The sequence below is a fragment of the Saccostrea cucullata genome, unplaced genomic scaffold (genome assembly GCF_032062105.1).
Source record: "Saccostrea cucullata isolate Sc308-1 unplaced genomic scaffold, CSIRO_AGI_Scuc_v1 ctg32, whole genome shotgun sequence".
Lineage (NCBI taxonomy): Eukaryota > Metazoa > Mollusca > Bivalvia > Ostreida > Ostreidae > Saccostrea > Saccostrea cuccullata.
The window spans coordinates 390,736-407,904 of NW_026931074.1; the positions used below are offsets into that span (position 1 = coordinate 390,736).

At 32.8% G+C, this 17,169-nt stretch overlaps 1 protein-coding gene across 5 annotated transcripts; it reads left to right on the plus strand.

Moving 5' to 3' along the window:
• The first annotated feature begins 156 nt into the window (after window positions 1–156).
• Window positions 157–16,496, plus strand: LOC134231327 (sperm flagellar protein 1-like). 5 transcript variants are annotated; one of them, XM_062713274.1, is made up of 7 exons: window positions 157–464; window positions 5,074–5,185; window positions 10,972–11,180; window positions 13,038–13,089; window positions 14,043–14,099; window positions 14,765–14,894; window positions 15,343–16,496. In XM_062713274.1, the coding sequence occupies exons 1-7, from the start codon at window positions 323–325 to the stop codon at window positions 15,457–15,459; spliced, it is 819 nt and encodes a 272-aa protein (XP_062569258.1). In that variant the 5' UTR covers window positions 157–322; the 3' UTR covers window positions 15,460–16,496. The 5 variants fall into 5 exon arrangements, with proteins under 5 accessions (XP_062569258.1, XP_062569261.1, XP_062569259.1 ...); XM_062713277.1 differs by lacking the exons at window positions 5,074–5,185; window positions 14,043–14,099 and adding exons at window positions 7,917–8,028; window positions 13,786–13,815 and having other exon boundaries at window positions 159–464; XM_062713275.1 differs by lacking the exons at window positions 5,074–5,185; window positions 14,043–14,099 and adding exons at window positions 7,917–8,028; window positions 13,861–13,911 and having other exon boundaries at window positions 159–464.
• The last annotated feature ends 673 nt before the right edge of the window (window positions 16,497–17,169 follow it).

Sequence of the window (17,169 nt, forward strand, 5' to 3'; positions counted from 1 at the left end):
GCATATTGCAGATGAAATATTTACAACAATAGATAAAATATGAATTTTTACTATGAATAACTTGACTTACTGTTATTTTAGGATAAACTATGCGTTTTTTGAAGTGTAATACCTAATTCGACTTTTTTACGGACTACTTATCAACGTAGACAATTTTCGGAATTTATGATGCATGACGGGAAATTCGTTGACAACAAAACAGTCATGGACGCTTTCTACGATCTTCTGTGTATTTAGCGATAAAAGACGTCATTTATTTCTGTAAAATCTATACAGTATGTCATGATTGTAACATTTTCATAGAACTAAGTGTAAAAGAACAATGTCTGTAGATAAAATCCACCCAGTTGAATCCGGCCTGGATTATTTCGACGATGCAGAGTTGGAGAATCTTTACACATGGATTGACAGCATCCCTCTTTCCAGACCGAAGAAAAACATAGCAAGAGATTTTGCTGATGGAGGTATATTTGATAATTAAAGTGCTAAAAGCGATCTTTTATAAAGTGTCAACTATTCTCAGTTGAATTCTGTTTCAGGTCAGACAGGTGCTCCTATCATAAATGAATTAAAAAATTATACAGTAAGGCCATCTTAACAATAATGTTTGTTTGCCTTCTCCCAACTCAGATCAGGCTAAAAGAACTGGGTCGGTAGATAGGTAAAAAAAATCAGAAAAAATCAACATTCTTGTTGATTAAGAAAATTAAATGTGAACAAAATTATTGTTTCTTCCAGCACATCTATTACTCATATGCCGACCCAAATGACTTATACTGGTTTTTCTATTTTGACATTTTGAAATGAATAAATCTTGGAGAACTTTGGCATATTTTTTAAAAACATAAATGATGGCTCTTCATATGGGTAGCCTCCACATGGCAAGAGGTGGGCAACATTATTTAAACAGATACGTTCTAAGTATTTAAATTTTGTAAACATATCTATTTAACATAGGTCGCGGGTTTGCTGACATCATTAAAACTGGGTACGCAATTTATATGATTTGGGCGACTTTATTGTGCACATCTGATTATGACGTCACGGTGAGAAAGGGAAAAATTCAGTGCATTATTTAGCTATAACTTTTGTAAAAATGGGTAGTTTAGTGTAACAATATTCATAGAACAGGCTGAAGTTATAAAAAAATAATGAAGGCTTATTTTGATTCGGCCATCCTTAAAAAATTGTTTTTTTGCGGTAACGCGACCGACTCACCAAAATCCACCCTACTGGATTTTTTTTATCGGTTCAAAGAATTTTTTTTTTTTTTTACGTATCCATTTTCTATTTTTATCCAATTGACATTTTTTTACGTCTCCATTGCACCTACGCTGTTTTTAAAAAAAGAACTGATGTGTTCTGATATTTGAACAATAAAAGATTGGATTCATTAAGAATGCCTTAATTTTCTTGTTTGATTAGTAACTTAAAGTGAAATCTAAGACATAGTTAATACCTCTATATAATCGAAATTTATTTCTGACATTTTGTCTCCAAAAAAAAAAAAAATAAGCCTACCTACCTACCCACACCTAAAATGATGAGGCGCGTTACCGCAAAAAAAAATTTTTTTAAGGATGGCCTTCCAATGACCAACACTGAAAGTGTTAGAAAGCGTTTCATTATGTGTTATTAATTGCATCTTCTCGGGTCTATTCTGAGAGCACATGTACTTGTTTCGAAATAAATTTTAACCCTTGTATCATGTATAATTTATAAATATTAAATACATGTATTAAATGTGTATAATTATAAAACAGGTTATCTAACTCCGAATTACACTCGATACCCCCTCCTCAGAAAAGCACTCATTTTAGTCACAGGCACCTGACGTTACTTATTTTTCTTTCACACACAAAAAAAAAAATATACACATACCTAATAATAAACGAGTATTATTAGGTATGTGTGTTTTTTTTCATATTAAAAGAAAAATAAAAGTCATTTTGTGATTTTAGTGTACACTTTCAGTGGAAATGCACTAACAAACTGTTTATTACCATTGTCTTCTACAATAATTTATCTACACAACCATTTATGGAATGCATGTCTTTGTTTTCATTTATCTCCGTAAACAGCGTCAAAACTTTGCTCACCGATGGAAAGTCGAACTCAATATTTATGAAACGGTATGTGCTAATCTCGGACGAATCTATATACAGGTTGACCACAAATTAAAAACTGCTAAGGCACTACCGGGGTAATACTACTGAAATATACATTTTTGAACGGCATTGACCTCTTGTAAATAACCACAGACAAGTAGGATATGACCCCCTCCCTTCTTTCCATTTCTTACTTCCTAACGCGGGGGGGGGGGGGGGAATAAACGTTTTCCATTTTTTAAAATTTCAACTCCACCCTATATGTGCATGTTGATTTAATCGAAATATTTACTAATCGGAGGCACATAAAGAATTATATAAATGGAAATCTGAAAAGGAAGAAGAGGGTTTTTCAAATTTATCAATGCCTGCATATTCCATGATTATCTACGTATTAGATAGTGATCATGCAAGTGAAGATAAAGTGAGGCATGGAGATTTTTAAGAACAAATTGCAAGCTGTCTCTTCTTATGTATCAGTCGAAAACGAAAAACATGTATTTAAAAACAGCGTAAAGAGATAAAAGGGTTACATTATTAATCACATGCAATAGGTATTAAAAATCTAAAATAGGAAAACCCCCAGAAAAAACAGAAAGGGGGGGGGGGTCGATACTCAATTGCCTGTATAACTAACGGCATGCGTTGTTTTTAGTTACATGTACATATTTTATTTGCTGCATTGCTTTCCATATTCATTCAGTACAATTAATGTTATATGTATAAATTGAAAGTCTAAGAACAAAATAAAATCTGCCTGTTGATTGCGCCAAACAAAGCGTAAAAACATATTTCGGGGTTGGGGTTGGGGGTGGTAGTAGTCCTTGACTTTTCAAACAAACTTAGATCACAGATCTGCGATTTCAACGGGGATGGGAAGTCTGCCTTTTCCAGAGGGGAATACAAGGTCACTTTTATTTTACAAATTCTGGCGTGAAAATCCGCGCATGAATAAAAAAAACGGAAACGGTAAGAAATAAACACATAAAGAAAATATATATATAAAAAAAAACTAAAGGACTGATTGTTGGTTTACGCCTTTTATGTGAATTTTCACTAATATTAGAGGAAATAAGCTGAAAGGGAAAAATGTCTAATAGTTATTTTATTGAATTATTATGATACTGGTCACTTGAAAGCAGATATACGTGAATTTCCCTTTTCTTAAAATCCGTACTTTTTTTTTTTTTTTTTTTGTGCTCTTTTTAGTTTTATTTCAACGCCAAGCATGACGTCACGATATTTTATGACGTTGTTTTTAAAAATGCTACATTTGTCAATATCAAAGCAATTATCTACAATTAAATTACGAAAAAATGAACCCGAACACATATTAATTTTTTTACATAGATTTATTTCAAATCAATTCTATTTTTAAATACCAAAGGATAAACAAATTCATCTGCACGATTTAAAAGTTAATGATATTTTTTAAATCAAAATGAAAACAAGCCAAAAACGACGTTTTTCCTATATAATTCAATAGAATACCATTGAAAATGTAACTACAACAATGACATCTTTGGAATTCAATTACACAAAAACGGTGCAGACGAATTTTATAAAATTTTCAGAGAATGGAAATCAAAGGTAGAGAAATTATATAGGTAATTTTCATGGTATGTTTTCGAACACTTTTAAAAGCCCTGTAAACCCGCGACCTACGTTAAATAATGGCTTTGTAACAACCATTTTCTCTTTTATTGAATATTTTGCATATACTTTATAGCTATTGAATTATAAATTAGGGTATCTCTGAATGCATTTGGGTTCATTTGGGTAAATCATAATCTTGACGAGATTCGTAGGGAATAAAATTTTGGTCTGGTGTCCTTAAGAATCTCGGAGCAATTTCATACTATGTGATTCGGGCTTTTTTGCCCCTAATTCAACCGCTCGTTTCAATCACTACCTGCTGTAATGAATTAGCTGCCCACTTCAACTTATTCCCTTGGACATCCTTTTAAGTCTCTATCACTATAAAACAATCGTTTCTTATCTTGAAAAGGTTTAAATCCAGCAAAATATAGAGTTTATTTTTCATGGCTGTTTGCTTTTCATTTAAACCTTGAACACTGAAGAGTTCGGCAATAGTCTGCTTCGAATAATTAATTCTGCAACTATTTCTTATAGGAGTGATCTATTAAATAGTACTTTAGATCATGCAGAACTCTTCATCGTCGGAGTCGGAGAGTTAGGACGATTTTCCCCTTAGTTTGGACTTTCAGTAGGGCGTGGCATTCTCGGCGCTACGTAATGGCGAATACTAGTAGATTCTCATTGGTTAATAAATTAATAACATAGGTTATTTAAATTGTTGTTTACAACGATGAGACGACTTGTGCCCCACCTCTGTGCCGTGAGAGAACTTTTAATTGGCTATTTACTACACCAGTTGACATTCATCCGCATTTCTATCATATGTATATTTCAACAGTGAAGGGAAGCTGTGTAAATTTCAGAATTTACTTAGGTAACGTCGAGAATGCCACGCCTTACTGAAAGTCCACACGAAGCTTGTAATAGTCATAAATGAAAAGTAAACAGCCATGAAAAATCCTGAATCACGTAGTATGGGATTGCTCTGAGAGTCATAGGGACACCAGACCAAAATTTTAGTCCTTAGGAATCTCGCCGAGTTTAGGTAAATCGATGCACCTATTTCCTCAGCTAAAAATTGAGTTGGGTCATTTTTAGTACATAGTATGTTTTTATTTGGATCTTTTACAGTACAATTTTTCATATGACATTACTAATTTACTATTATATTTCAGTATGTTGTAATTATGGTTGACAAAATCAAATGTTTATATATGTATAAGAAACTATTCTGGAATATGTTTTTGGTATACACTAAAATCAATGTATTCAGTTTATTGTGAAATCTGAAACCAAAGTATTTCATCCTTTGTCACACAAAAATTAAAAAAATCATTGATGGTTGTCACTGATGATTGTCCTGTAGTTTTGGTGGCCGAGATAGTCCAGAATTTCTTTCCTCAGCTGGTGCAAATGCACAACTACACCCCGGCGAGTTCAACCAGTCAAAAGAGGGAGAACTGGCTCCTCCTCAACAGGTACAGGAAGGTCATGCTCTGCTGCCTTTGTGGTTTTTGGTGCTGTAGTTCACTTAACATCACCTGGAAATCTCAGTGACATGTCACATACTTAAGTTCTAGTATTTGGGACTAACACTCTTGTCTATAATTATGATTATAGATATACAGCTTTTAATTTTATTTTATATATATCTTTGAGGTTACTTTTAATTTGTAAATTTTAACCATCTTGTTTATTTTCATGCTGTTTGCCCTATGCTGAATTAATTCCTATAGTAACTGATATCCAGGTGATTCCCTTTGTAGCAGCTGATAGCGTCTGTATCAATGTCTTATAAATATGTCTAGGATTAATGTAGTTTATATCTATACTGTATGTTGTCCCTCAGTTCTAATGTAGTACTGAGTAGTCACCCTTTACTGTACAATTAAGACATGCTAGATCTCTCATTTTGTCATATCTGTCATATTAATCAGGGCTTTCAGAATCTGCTGAGATATGGTACTTTTACCTGAATCAAATCATGATTGTTAATTATCAGCCAAAATATTTGTTGGAGAAAATTTGATAAAATTGCTTCCATAAGGTTCCCCTATTTTTGTCAAAGTACCATGTTTCACATCTTTTTGAAAGCACTGATTAAACTTACCTCAGTTGATATATATATATTTTTTTTACTGATTTTATTTTTTTTCTTAAAAACTAATGTAAATAATTTGATACTGTTAGTAAGCTAGGTTTTGTGTGTGTGTATTCCTGTGTTAGAACTTTGTTAGAAATGTGCTTTTCCAAAAATTCATTTATTTTTTTTAGCTCACCTGAGCCGAAGGCTCAAGTGAGCTTTTCTGATCACATTTTGTCCGTCGTCCGTCCGTCTGTCCGTCTGTAAACTTTTCACATTTTCGACTTCTTCTCAAGAACCACTGGGCCAATTTTGACCAAACTTGGTACAAAGCATCCTTGGGTAAAGGGGAATTTAAATTGTTAAAATGAAGGGACATATCCCCTCGCAAGGGGAGATAATCAAGAAAAGACAAAAATAGGGTGGGGTCATTAAAAAATCTTCTTCTCAAGAACCACTGGGCCAGAAAAGCTGAAACTTATGTGGAAGCATCCTGGGGTAGTGTAGATTCTAAATTGTTCAAATCATGACCCCCGGGGGAAGGGCGGGGCCACAATGGGGAATCAAAGTTTTACATAGAAATATATAGGAAAAATCTTTGAAAATCTTCTTCTCAAGAACCACTGGGCCAGAAAAGCTGAAACTTATGTGGAAGCATCCTGGTATAATGTAGATTCTAAATTGTTCAAATAATGACCCCCGGGGGATGGGTGGGGCCACAATGGGGAATCAAAGTTTCATATAGAAATATATAGGAAATATCTTTGTCAAGAACCACTGCTGAAACTTATGTGGAAGCATCCTGGTATAATGTAGATTCTAAATTGTTCAAAAAATGACACCCGGGGGGAGGGCGGGGCCACAATGGGGAATCAAAGTTTTATATAGAAATATATAGGAAAAATCTTTGAAAATTTTCTTCTCAAGAACCACTGGGCCAGAAAAAGTGAAGCTTATGTGGAAGCATTCTTGGGTAGTGTTAATTCTAAATTGTAGGAATCATGACCCCCGGGGGAAGGGCGGGGCCATTATAGGGAATCAAAGTTTTACATAGAAATATATAGGAAAAATCTTTGAAAATCTTCTTCTCAGGAACCACTGGGCCAAAAAAGCTGAAACATATGTGCCCATGGAAGGATCATGGGGTAGTGTAGATTTCAAAATGTCTAAATTATGATCAGTGGGGTAGGGTGGGGATGCATTATGTATAACAAGGGTGAAATCTGGTAAAGAACAGAATGGTCAAAGCTTCTCAGGTGAGCGATGTGGCCCATGGGCCTCTTGTTTTAATTTTTCTCTTTTTTTTTGAAAGTATTAAAGATAAAATATTTTGATGTAGACATAGGTCATTATTTCCACACAGTACAGTGTATGAGAAAAGGGTGGGGCGGCCCCATACTAGCCAAGTGTAGTAAAGTAAATGGATGTCAAGTACTACCACCTGAGTGTAAACTATAGCTAGCTGTTATATAGCATGTATAACTCCTAGCTTTTCCAGTTATAGCATGTAATCCATGTATAGCTCTTAGCTCTTCCAGTAAAATATCAAGTAATCCGAGTGTAAAAAAAGTCATTTAGCTCAGCATTTTGGTCATTAGATATCGAAACAATTCAGTTGTCAGGATGACAGTGGTATATAAATTCTGTGTCAGGAGTATGATTTAATGTCATGAAGCTATACTGTAAAACAGAAAATGCCAGCGTTCTTCAGAGTTCAAGTGTATATCCAGTATAGGACTTTTGTCTGTAGCTATAACTGTTAAAGACGTTTATCTGTATGTAACTGTTGAAGACTTGTCTGTATGTAAGTGTTAAAGCATACAATATTTCACTGGCCATTACTTAAATTTAACAGAAAGAGATTTAAATTACACTTTATGTTTCAGGTCAAGGTCAAATGTCAGTACAGATTAAGGCCACTCAGACATTGAAGGGATTATTGCTTCCAATAGATCATGTTTTATTCATATATCATTTTGAACAATTTTGATTTCAGGTCAATCAAGTGGAATTTAGGTGTATGTGTGGCAGACTCACTATGATAGCGTCATATCTGACCAGACATACATAACATATGTATCATTTACTGGCAATATATGCTTTACATTCTGCTTAATTACTTTCAGTACTGGTTTCTGAGATTATGTATCATAAATTCCCCCACCTGGTGCAGAAACACAACTATAGCACGGCAAACTCCACCTCAAAAAAGATGGAGAATTGGTTTTATATGAACAGGTAACAAGTGGAGACCCTTGTACAGATTTAACCTGGTTTGTTTGGTTCCCTATTAAATCAGAACCTCTCCCCTCCTTATGACATATAGCTAGAACACCCCCCTATACAAACACTTCTCCGAACCCCACTTCTTTATATCTAATTTAATTTGTCAAAGACTGATAAATTGCAAATTGTTTTGACATTCAAAATTAAACTTGAATTTAAATTTAAACATATACATGCTTATGTAAACAGAAAACATCGTTAGAATACTCAGTAGTACATTTATCTTCTTATTAAAAGCATGCTTTACCATAAGAAAAGGAATAGTTTACAAAATTTCCAAACTCTTTTTGACATTGACAAACCACTCCCATCACTTTAAGTTTATAAATTTCAAAGCTTGTCTGAGATTAATGTTATGGAGTCCTAAAATCCAAAAGTATGAGTACTATGATCATTACATGAAGTTGTACAAGTAACTTAATTTTTTCTTAAAATGGAACATTTTGGTCTTAGACTTTCTTACTGAACATGAGTTGTTATATATTGAAAATGACACATTTGTTAGAAAAACAGAAAACAGTACCTTTTCAGCCCCACCCCCCACCCTCGCCCCTTCCTTTCAGACTCAGATGCATGTAAATAATTTTGCATGTAAATAATTTTGTCATTAAAGAAATGTTCATCATGTAATTCACCATTTTATAAAGAAAGCTCTGAAGGTTCAATTTTAAACATTATAGTTTTACCATATTTCATGAAATCATGTTGAAATTGAATTCACTATTTTTCCAATGCAGTGTTTTTGAAACCCAAAGCCAACACCTGGAAGATTTGTTCATTAATTTCTCTTGAATTTTAACTAAAATACTTACACTCAGTGCCACGATCATAAGCCTATCTCTGTATCAATGATCTAGTGACTGAAATGAGGAGAATTGTTAAACACATGATACAGTATATAGGAGTTCATTACTGAGTCCTTGCAGATAAACTTAGGATATGATAAATATATGTATATCACAGATGGGTCAGTGAAGAAGTGGATATATTCTCATATACATTGTATTGTGAATTTCTTTGTGCCTTCCATATTGATATTTGTTCTTTTAGGGCAGTTACCTTTTATATGGAGTTCATTGTTAAATACACAACACACATAATTAAAACAAAGATATTTATTTTCAGTAAAAGTATAGGTAATGATTCTCTTATAAAATTAATATCTAAATAGCTGTATCTCACTTCCATTCTCAATGACCATGTTGTGTAGGATTGCTCCATGAAAATTAAAATTTTTATCCAGTCTTTGCTGGCTTAAGGCTGTGAGATTTGTATTTAGGAGGCTTTTATTGAGTTGGTTAGATATAGGTAGGAGTCTTAAATTGAGTCATCTCAAACTAGGCTGTGAGATATTTTAGCCTTAATTTGTTTAAGATCTCTCTGAATAGGCTGTGAGATATTTTTATATAAGAGCCTTTGTTTGAGTTATCTCAGACCAGACAGTGAGATACCCAGGAATTTATAAGCCTTAATTTGTTGAAGTCCTCTCAAACTAAGTTTGTGGGATATATTTATATATTAGCCTTTGTTGAATGTTTATAGTCCTCTCTGACTAAGGCTAAGCTGTGAGATATATTTATTTGAGGCCTTGGTTTGAGTCATCTTTGACTAGACAGTGTGATTTATTTATAAAGGAGTCTTTGTTTAAGTTCTCTCAGATCAGGCAGTGAGATAAATAGGATTCTGTTTGAGTTCTTTCAGACAAGACTGTGAGATATACAATTTTGTTTGAGTCCTCTCAGATCAGGCTGTGGGATATATAGGATTCTGTTTGAGTCCTCTCAGACCAGGCTGTGAGATAAACAATCCTGTTTGAGTCCTCTCAGACTAGTCTGTGAGATATATAGGATTCTTTTTGAGTCCTCTCAGACCAGGCTGTGAGATATATAGGATTCTGTTTGAGTCCTCTCAGACCAGGCTGTGAGATAAACAATTCTGTTTGAGTCCTCTCAGACCAGGCTGTGAGATATATAGGATTCTGTTTGAGTCCTCTCAGACCAGGCTGTGAGATAAACAATTCTGTTTGAGTCCTCTCAGACTAGGCTGTGAGATATATAGGATTCTCTTTGAGTCCTCTCAGACCAGGCTGTGAGATATACAATTCTGTTTGAGTTGTCTCAGACTAGGCTGTGAGATATATAGGATTCTGTTTGAGTTCTCTCAGACTAGGCTGTGAGATATATAGGATTCTGTTTGAGTCCTCTCAGACCAGGCTGTGAGATATGTAAGATTCTGTTTGAGTCCCCTCAGACCAGGCTGTGAGATATATAGGATTCTGTTTGAGTCCTCTCAGACCAGGCTGTGAGATATATAGGATTCTGTTTGAGTCCTCTCAGACTAGGCTGTGAGATATAGGGAGTCTCTGTGTCATCTAAGACTAAACAGTGAGGTATAAGACATAAATAGAAAACCTGTTATTATGGACTAGGCTAGAATATAAAGCAGGACTGAGTGTTGTGTACCCAAAAACAAATCTTTTAGCTGGCTTATCCCATTCAACTTCTCTATTAAAACTAATTCATATAAATATATATTTCCCCCTTTCTAATAATTTCAGTGCTGCGTGTTATATTGTTTATTCTTTCTTTTCTGTAATTTGCAATTGTTTATGTTTCTTCTGCTTTTTTGGTGGCTATGTAATGTTTATTTAGAATAATATCATGGTACATGTATATTACATTCTATGAATTAATGTATTCACTGACAGTTGAACTATTTTTAAACATTTGAGGAAAAGTGAGAAAAGTAAATGTGTTTCAAAAGATTTTTTCAAGAAAATATGTATTAAGAATGCTTGAACTTAAAAAATTAAGATTTATAAATTTCAAACTATTATAAATATCCATATTTTTTCCACATATGAATATTTTATAAAATCATTCTTCGTTGCTACAGAAAAGTGTTTAAGAAACTGAACTTTGAACTTTCGGATGCCCTGATTCGGGATTTAGTGAATGCCAAGCCAGGAACCATTGAGTTACTTTTACGAATGCTGAAACGGAAAATAGAAATGGCAGAGTGGGAAATGAAAAGAAATCCGCCCCAACGGCAGGGAGGAGGTAGGAGAAATGAGAGTGATCAGCCGGAGGCCGACCAGAATATAGGTAGGTATATAACGGGGCCACTTAACGGTAATATAGGCTTATAGAAATATTAACATAGTATGAACATATATTATATTTGCAACAGTGAAATACTGTAATGTTTTTATTGATTAAAAATGCTATTAAGTCACAGTGTGAAAAGATATCAAAATGTGTGACAAATATCGTAAAACTCAAGATTTTCATTACTAAAAGGAATAGTGTTCGACATGTAAATGAAAAATACTTTAAATTTGACTGCATATATAATAGAGAGTAAATACCCCATTCAGACATGAGAGACTTAATTGACTATCAATTCTGAATTTTTAATGCTTTGATTTGTCAAATTATGAATTATTAAAAAGAATGGTGAGTTTCGTGATCAAATACAATAATTTTTGTATTATTTTTAAAAACTTAAGATATCTCCATGATCTCGTACAAAATGCAAAACACATCATTAATGAATAAAAATTATGCTATATTTTTTCAAGGTCTAGCCTCAAAGAAACACTACTTTCTCAAAAGTAAAACCTGAATGCTTTTAAGCACAGTGCTTTGGATAATGCACACATTACTGAGTGCAGTGTATCTTAGGTTAAAGGTCAAACTCAGCTTTGGCATGCATTACAAGTTTGAATTGTTTGTGGTATTTAGCTATAAGTCTGTTCTTTAGTCAATCCACTGAAATTCCAAAATTATATCTCAAGTGAAATTCATGTACATGTATTAAAAATGTATAGAAATGATTAAATTATCATAAATTCATAATCAATAGGCATGGGCACGATTACTGTAAAATGTAATCGATTAATAATTGATTACTTTGGCGAATGTTATGTAATCGATTAATGATCGATTATAGTCAGTTTTGTCCTGTAATCGATTACTTTAGGCAATGTAACAGTAATTATTTGATTCTTAATATTAAGTTGGATAAAGCGGTACATGTAAAAATTTGTTTCATCTAATATTGAATTCAAGGCAATAAACTTATAATTGCCCATTTCATTTATTTACAGATCAATATTTTCATATGTGTTGGTGATACTGTTCAAAGGAAATTATTTGTACGTCGATCGGCAAACATATCTTGTAATAAACAGTAAGTTCTCTTGTCTTGCTAATTTCTTTTACACAAAATTTCAAGAGCTGCTCTCTCTTTGTTTTTTGCTTTAATTGTTTACCTGTCAAAGGTCATTAAAAGTATGTAAAGAAAGGACAAATCAAGCTTTTGATATACTGCATTTAGATAAAATGTGCAGCTAATATAGTAATTTTGAAATTAAATACATTGGATATATTTTGATATACAGTGTTTATTGTACTAGGTACATGTTTACAATTCAGAAATTGTAGATATATAATATGTTATTATACCATTGTATAATGGTGATAGCATAGGTTAAATATTGTTTTGTAAAAGAAAACTATATTGCACACATATCGATTACATTGTATATTTGATATTTAAAATAGTTGTGATAATGGCATATATTCTATAAATTGATAAACAGTAAGTTCTCTTGTGTTGCTAATTTCTGATATCAAAGTTGACAGAAGGAAAGAGAGAAATAGACACCAACTTCTCAGGCATGCACACATAATACATGGTATATTTGATATTTAAAAATATTTGTGATGTTGGCATATATTCTATAAATTGACTATTTCAAAGTCTAGATATCAAAGCTGACATCAGAAAATAGGAAGGCATGTATAATAGTTATATATAAATAGGTAATCATCAAAAGTATTGATATTTGGTGTCATATTCTACAGTCTTATACTGTAGATTGTTAAGTGCAAGCTGTTATAGTTTATCATGACATAAATTGCTGTATCTGATTGGATGATTTTCTCTATGAATTGTAGGATCCCCCGGGCGGAGTAGAAAAGGAGTAAGTCCTACTCGAGGAGGAGGAGGGTAAGTGATTGTACACAGTATACATTTTTACATTAATGATCACCCCCCCCCCCAGTAATTTACCTCACTCAAAACCTCTCCACATTTCTATATTAATGACCCCCCAATAATTTACCTCTCCCAAAACCTCTCCATGTTTCTAATTAATGACCCTCCCCCTCTCCATTAATTTACTTTACTCAAAACCTCTCTATTCTCACCATTTTCTGCCTTTTGACACTGCAGATTTAATTAATCTAGTTGTTTGTGTATTACCAAAGTTAAATGCCAATGTAAAATGTAGAATACATGTATTACTTGCAAAATATAAAAAAGCTTTTGCCATTAAGATTTCGAGTTATGTTAATGTTTCTTTTCAGGGTCATATAAAACAAAACGATAACGTTAATGAATGTTAAACAGGATTAGTAATAGTGTAGAATTTTTGTGGGGGTTTAATTTTCCTTGTTTTTGATGTATGGAGAAACCCATGAATTTCGTTATTACCTCCACAAAATGTAAAATTTTATATGCGTTACTAATAAACATTTCCACCCATGAAATCATATGCCCACAAACCAAAATTTGTCCCCACGAAAACTTGTGATTTTATAGTATTCCTTATAGACTGACTATAGCTGAAACAGGTGTATGAAAAACTGTCTATTTTAATCACTTTTCATTTCGTTTTAATGGACACATTTTATATATTTCAAGATACTTATTTGATGATCATCAAGAATATTGGTGAGAATTTCACAAAAATCGTAACTTGTAACCTACTTTCTCTAGGACTCGGAAAGTGGCTCATATTAATCATGTTGGATTAGATGAACTGATGGGGTATAGGTTTCATGTTTGTTGTCAATGCATGCTCTATAAGTAACACTAAAAAAAATAACTAAGCATGAAATTAACTTTATAGAAAATTGATCTGATTATGTGCTTTGATAACATAGTGTGGTGATTTACAGGTATATTAAACGACGTGCAGATAGCAAGGAAGTTGTAACACTTGATAAGTTATTAAGGTATCAGACAGGGAGATATTCTGTGTCCTATTGTCTTTCTTACAAAATGATGCAGTGTTTCTTGCACACAGCCTTGGTGTTATATGTGTATCTTGTTTGTAATATTTATAATTGTCTACATTTCTTTTTATGCAAATGTCTTTTTACTTCTGCTAAGCAGTATATACTCTCTTTATAACAATATCTATTTAGAATCTATTATATCTTTATGCTTTATCAATAATGGACCCAAAAGAAAATTTGCTGCTAAAGTATCTTTATATTAATCAGAGATTAATTTTTTGTGTTTATAAAAAACATCTATGTAGTACATAGACTCTGTAGCAGTAAATGCCTTAAAGCACATATTTGCATACATACAAGTACTTATTTTACTGGATTTAGGAAAAATATACAATGCATGCATATATCGAATACACGTTGTATAATTAGGATCGAGGCAATTCGTAACTGCATGGTTAAGGTTTTTGTGTTTTTCAAAAGTAAATACATTATTTTGTTGGTGTGAAGGATTGGGTTTTACCTTAAAACATTTGCTTTATTGTATACTGAGTGTAAATGGATAACTTTCATGCTGTAATTGACCTCTTGAAAACCTTTGCTGAAGACATGGCTCACTGTTAACTGTTTTGTTCTTGATAGATTCGAATTGTTAATAATTTCAGGCCTAGCAACTTTACAGAGAAACCCAAACAAAGAAGGATCCCCCCACATCTAACTGAGGCAAACTCTGTACCAAGACTGCTGTTTGAGGATAAGGTCCAGGAATGTCTGGCCAAAGATGAAACCATACAGGTAGGCAATCATTTATTAATTGTTCTTTAATGTTCTCAGCTCTCAAGGTAGCCAAAGATGTTCCAAGCTCTCTAGGTTACAGTCAAAAGCAAAATGTAAAAAAAAAGGGTTAAATATGTAGACCATGGAAGAAGAGGGATAAGCATTTATTTTGACAATATAAAATATTGTCAAGAGAACATTAAAGATTTAACAGTCATTCACTTATTTGCAAAGAATAAGGATAAATGAGATACATCAAGGGAAAGTGGCAGCTATTAGCTCTACATTTAATGAAGAGCAGACTATAAGGTTAATACAGGTAATAGGTGGAATAAACAGAGAGAGATAAAACATACATTAAGATGGGAGATGTGATATATACATGCATAGTATAATAGTGATTATATTATCTGTCAATTTAATTACTATAAATCAAAATAATGTATAACCTACATGCATTCAACAGATTTTGAAAGCAAAGGTCCATCGTCTGGAACATCTCATTCAATTGAAGGATGTACGCATCGATGATCTCCAGAATCGAGTGGAGTCCATGCGACCCACAGGGAACCTGCGGCGGTGAAATAGACACTGACCAGTAACTGTGTACCTGACAGAACAGGACTATAGTACTCTACCATTGTCTACGTAAAACTGTGGTGAATGGACTTTGGACAGAACAAAAGGATTTTTTTTACTCAGATGATTTGACTAACCTTTTAACAAGGGAGTTAATTTGTACCTTAATCAAAATCACTACTAAATTTATTTATTTTTTTGTTAAATTACTGGTAAGTCATTTTAGCTATAAATGGTTTTTATTTTGAAGACTGAATTTTTTTTAATTCTAAGTTATGATTCCTCTTGCTGTTTGCTACGATTCACGATTTTAAGATTTTGTTAAGAACCGGATTGTCAGTTTAATAGCATACACTTTTTTTATTCTGGTAGACATTATAAAGAGCTTAGTAGTTTTCCAATTTTACCATACATAGTAAGCTGGAATATTTAAGGGAACAGTAGTTGAAGAAGTGTTTTTTTATGTATTGTTGTTCACTGAAATGTACTGTATTTCCTTTGTTTGTATTCCATTACAAATCGGGGATAAATATATCAACTTCTAATAGCTGGTTATTTTGTTACAAATTCAGCAATATTTGCACAAACTTTGCCATTATTAAATGACCTGTCCCCCCCCCCCCCCCCTTTCAAAAAAAATGTTCAAATTATTTATTTTATTTAATAAAATGAATTACCTAGGGTAAATACTTGAAACCATGTCACTTATGAAAACACTTCATAAAATTGGCAAAATTAATTTTAAGTAAACTTGATTAACATCTCTAATATGTCAAAATTGTATAATTTGTGAAATTTCCAGTCATATGGTATCAGTACATTGTAGATACACATCATTAAACATACTGCATGCTTACATACCAAAGAAATTACTGTTGTCCATTAAACTGTACAGACCATGTTTGGTATCCGTCCTCTAATATATCATTGTTGCCGTCCTTAAGTTATATTGTATCTGACTGTTTTGTTTCACTGCATGCACAAAGATGTATAATGTAACTAATCAGAATTATATTGATGAATAAATATTTATTAAACTGATGTACATTGTATAACATTTTTTTTAATAAATGATGTTATTCCAACAAGTGGCATAGGGTTGCAAATTGGAAGGTGTGTCAGATAAATTTTGCTTTCCTGCATGAAGATTAAAAAAAAATAAGATGTTTGTACTCTAAAAGATGTATAATAATACTATTAACCTTGTGACTTAATTTGGTAGGATCCTACCACATGTATAATTAATCCTTCGCCATTAATTTCTTTCAGCTATTTTTCTGCAAGGACATTTCCGAATTCTGTATTGAAATACAGTGTACAAAGTATGCATTGTGCACTCTACCAACATTGTGAAATTCATAATCTTTTATAGATTATATAGTGAAAATGTATACATTCTAATAAAAAATCTTTTCCCATGCACATTAAGCAGACAAACTAAGAGCATGATTATGACGAGTAAAGGTACCTCTTCCAAAGAACCTTATTTGGTAATAACCAATATTTGCCCCCCCAAATCAAACTTTGATGGAGATACATATAATTAAGTTCTTAAACGGGAGTATATGCTGACTTCAAAGCACTAAACATTTTCATAAGTAATGACGCCATATGTACGTAATGACCTCACAAACATGACGTAAATTTCAGTTTTTTATGAATTTTACAGAAAAATGTACCTATTTCGTCAATATTTTGAGTAAAAGTCACCGAG

Coding starts and splice junctions, on each gene's coding strand:
- LOC134231327 (XM_062713274.1), top strand. CDS start 323: ATGTCTGTAGATAAAATCCACCCAGTTGAATCCGGCCTGGATTATTTC. Junction 11,181..13,037: donor GGAGGCCGACCAGAATATAG/GTAGGTATATAA, acceptor TATGAATTGTAG/GATCCCCCGGGCGGAGTAGA. Junction 13,090..14,042: donor CCTACTCGAGGAGGAGGAGG/GTAAGTGATTGT, acceptor GGTGATTTACAG/GTATATTAAACGACGTGCAG.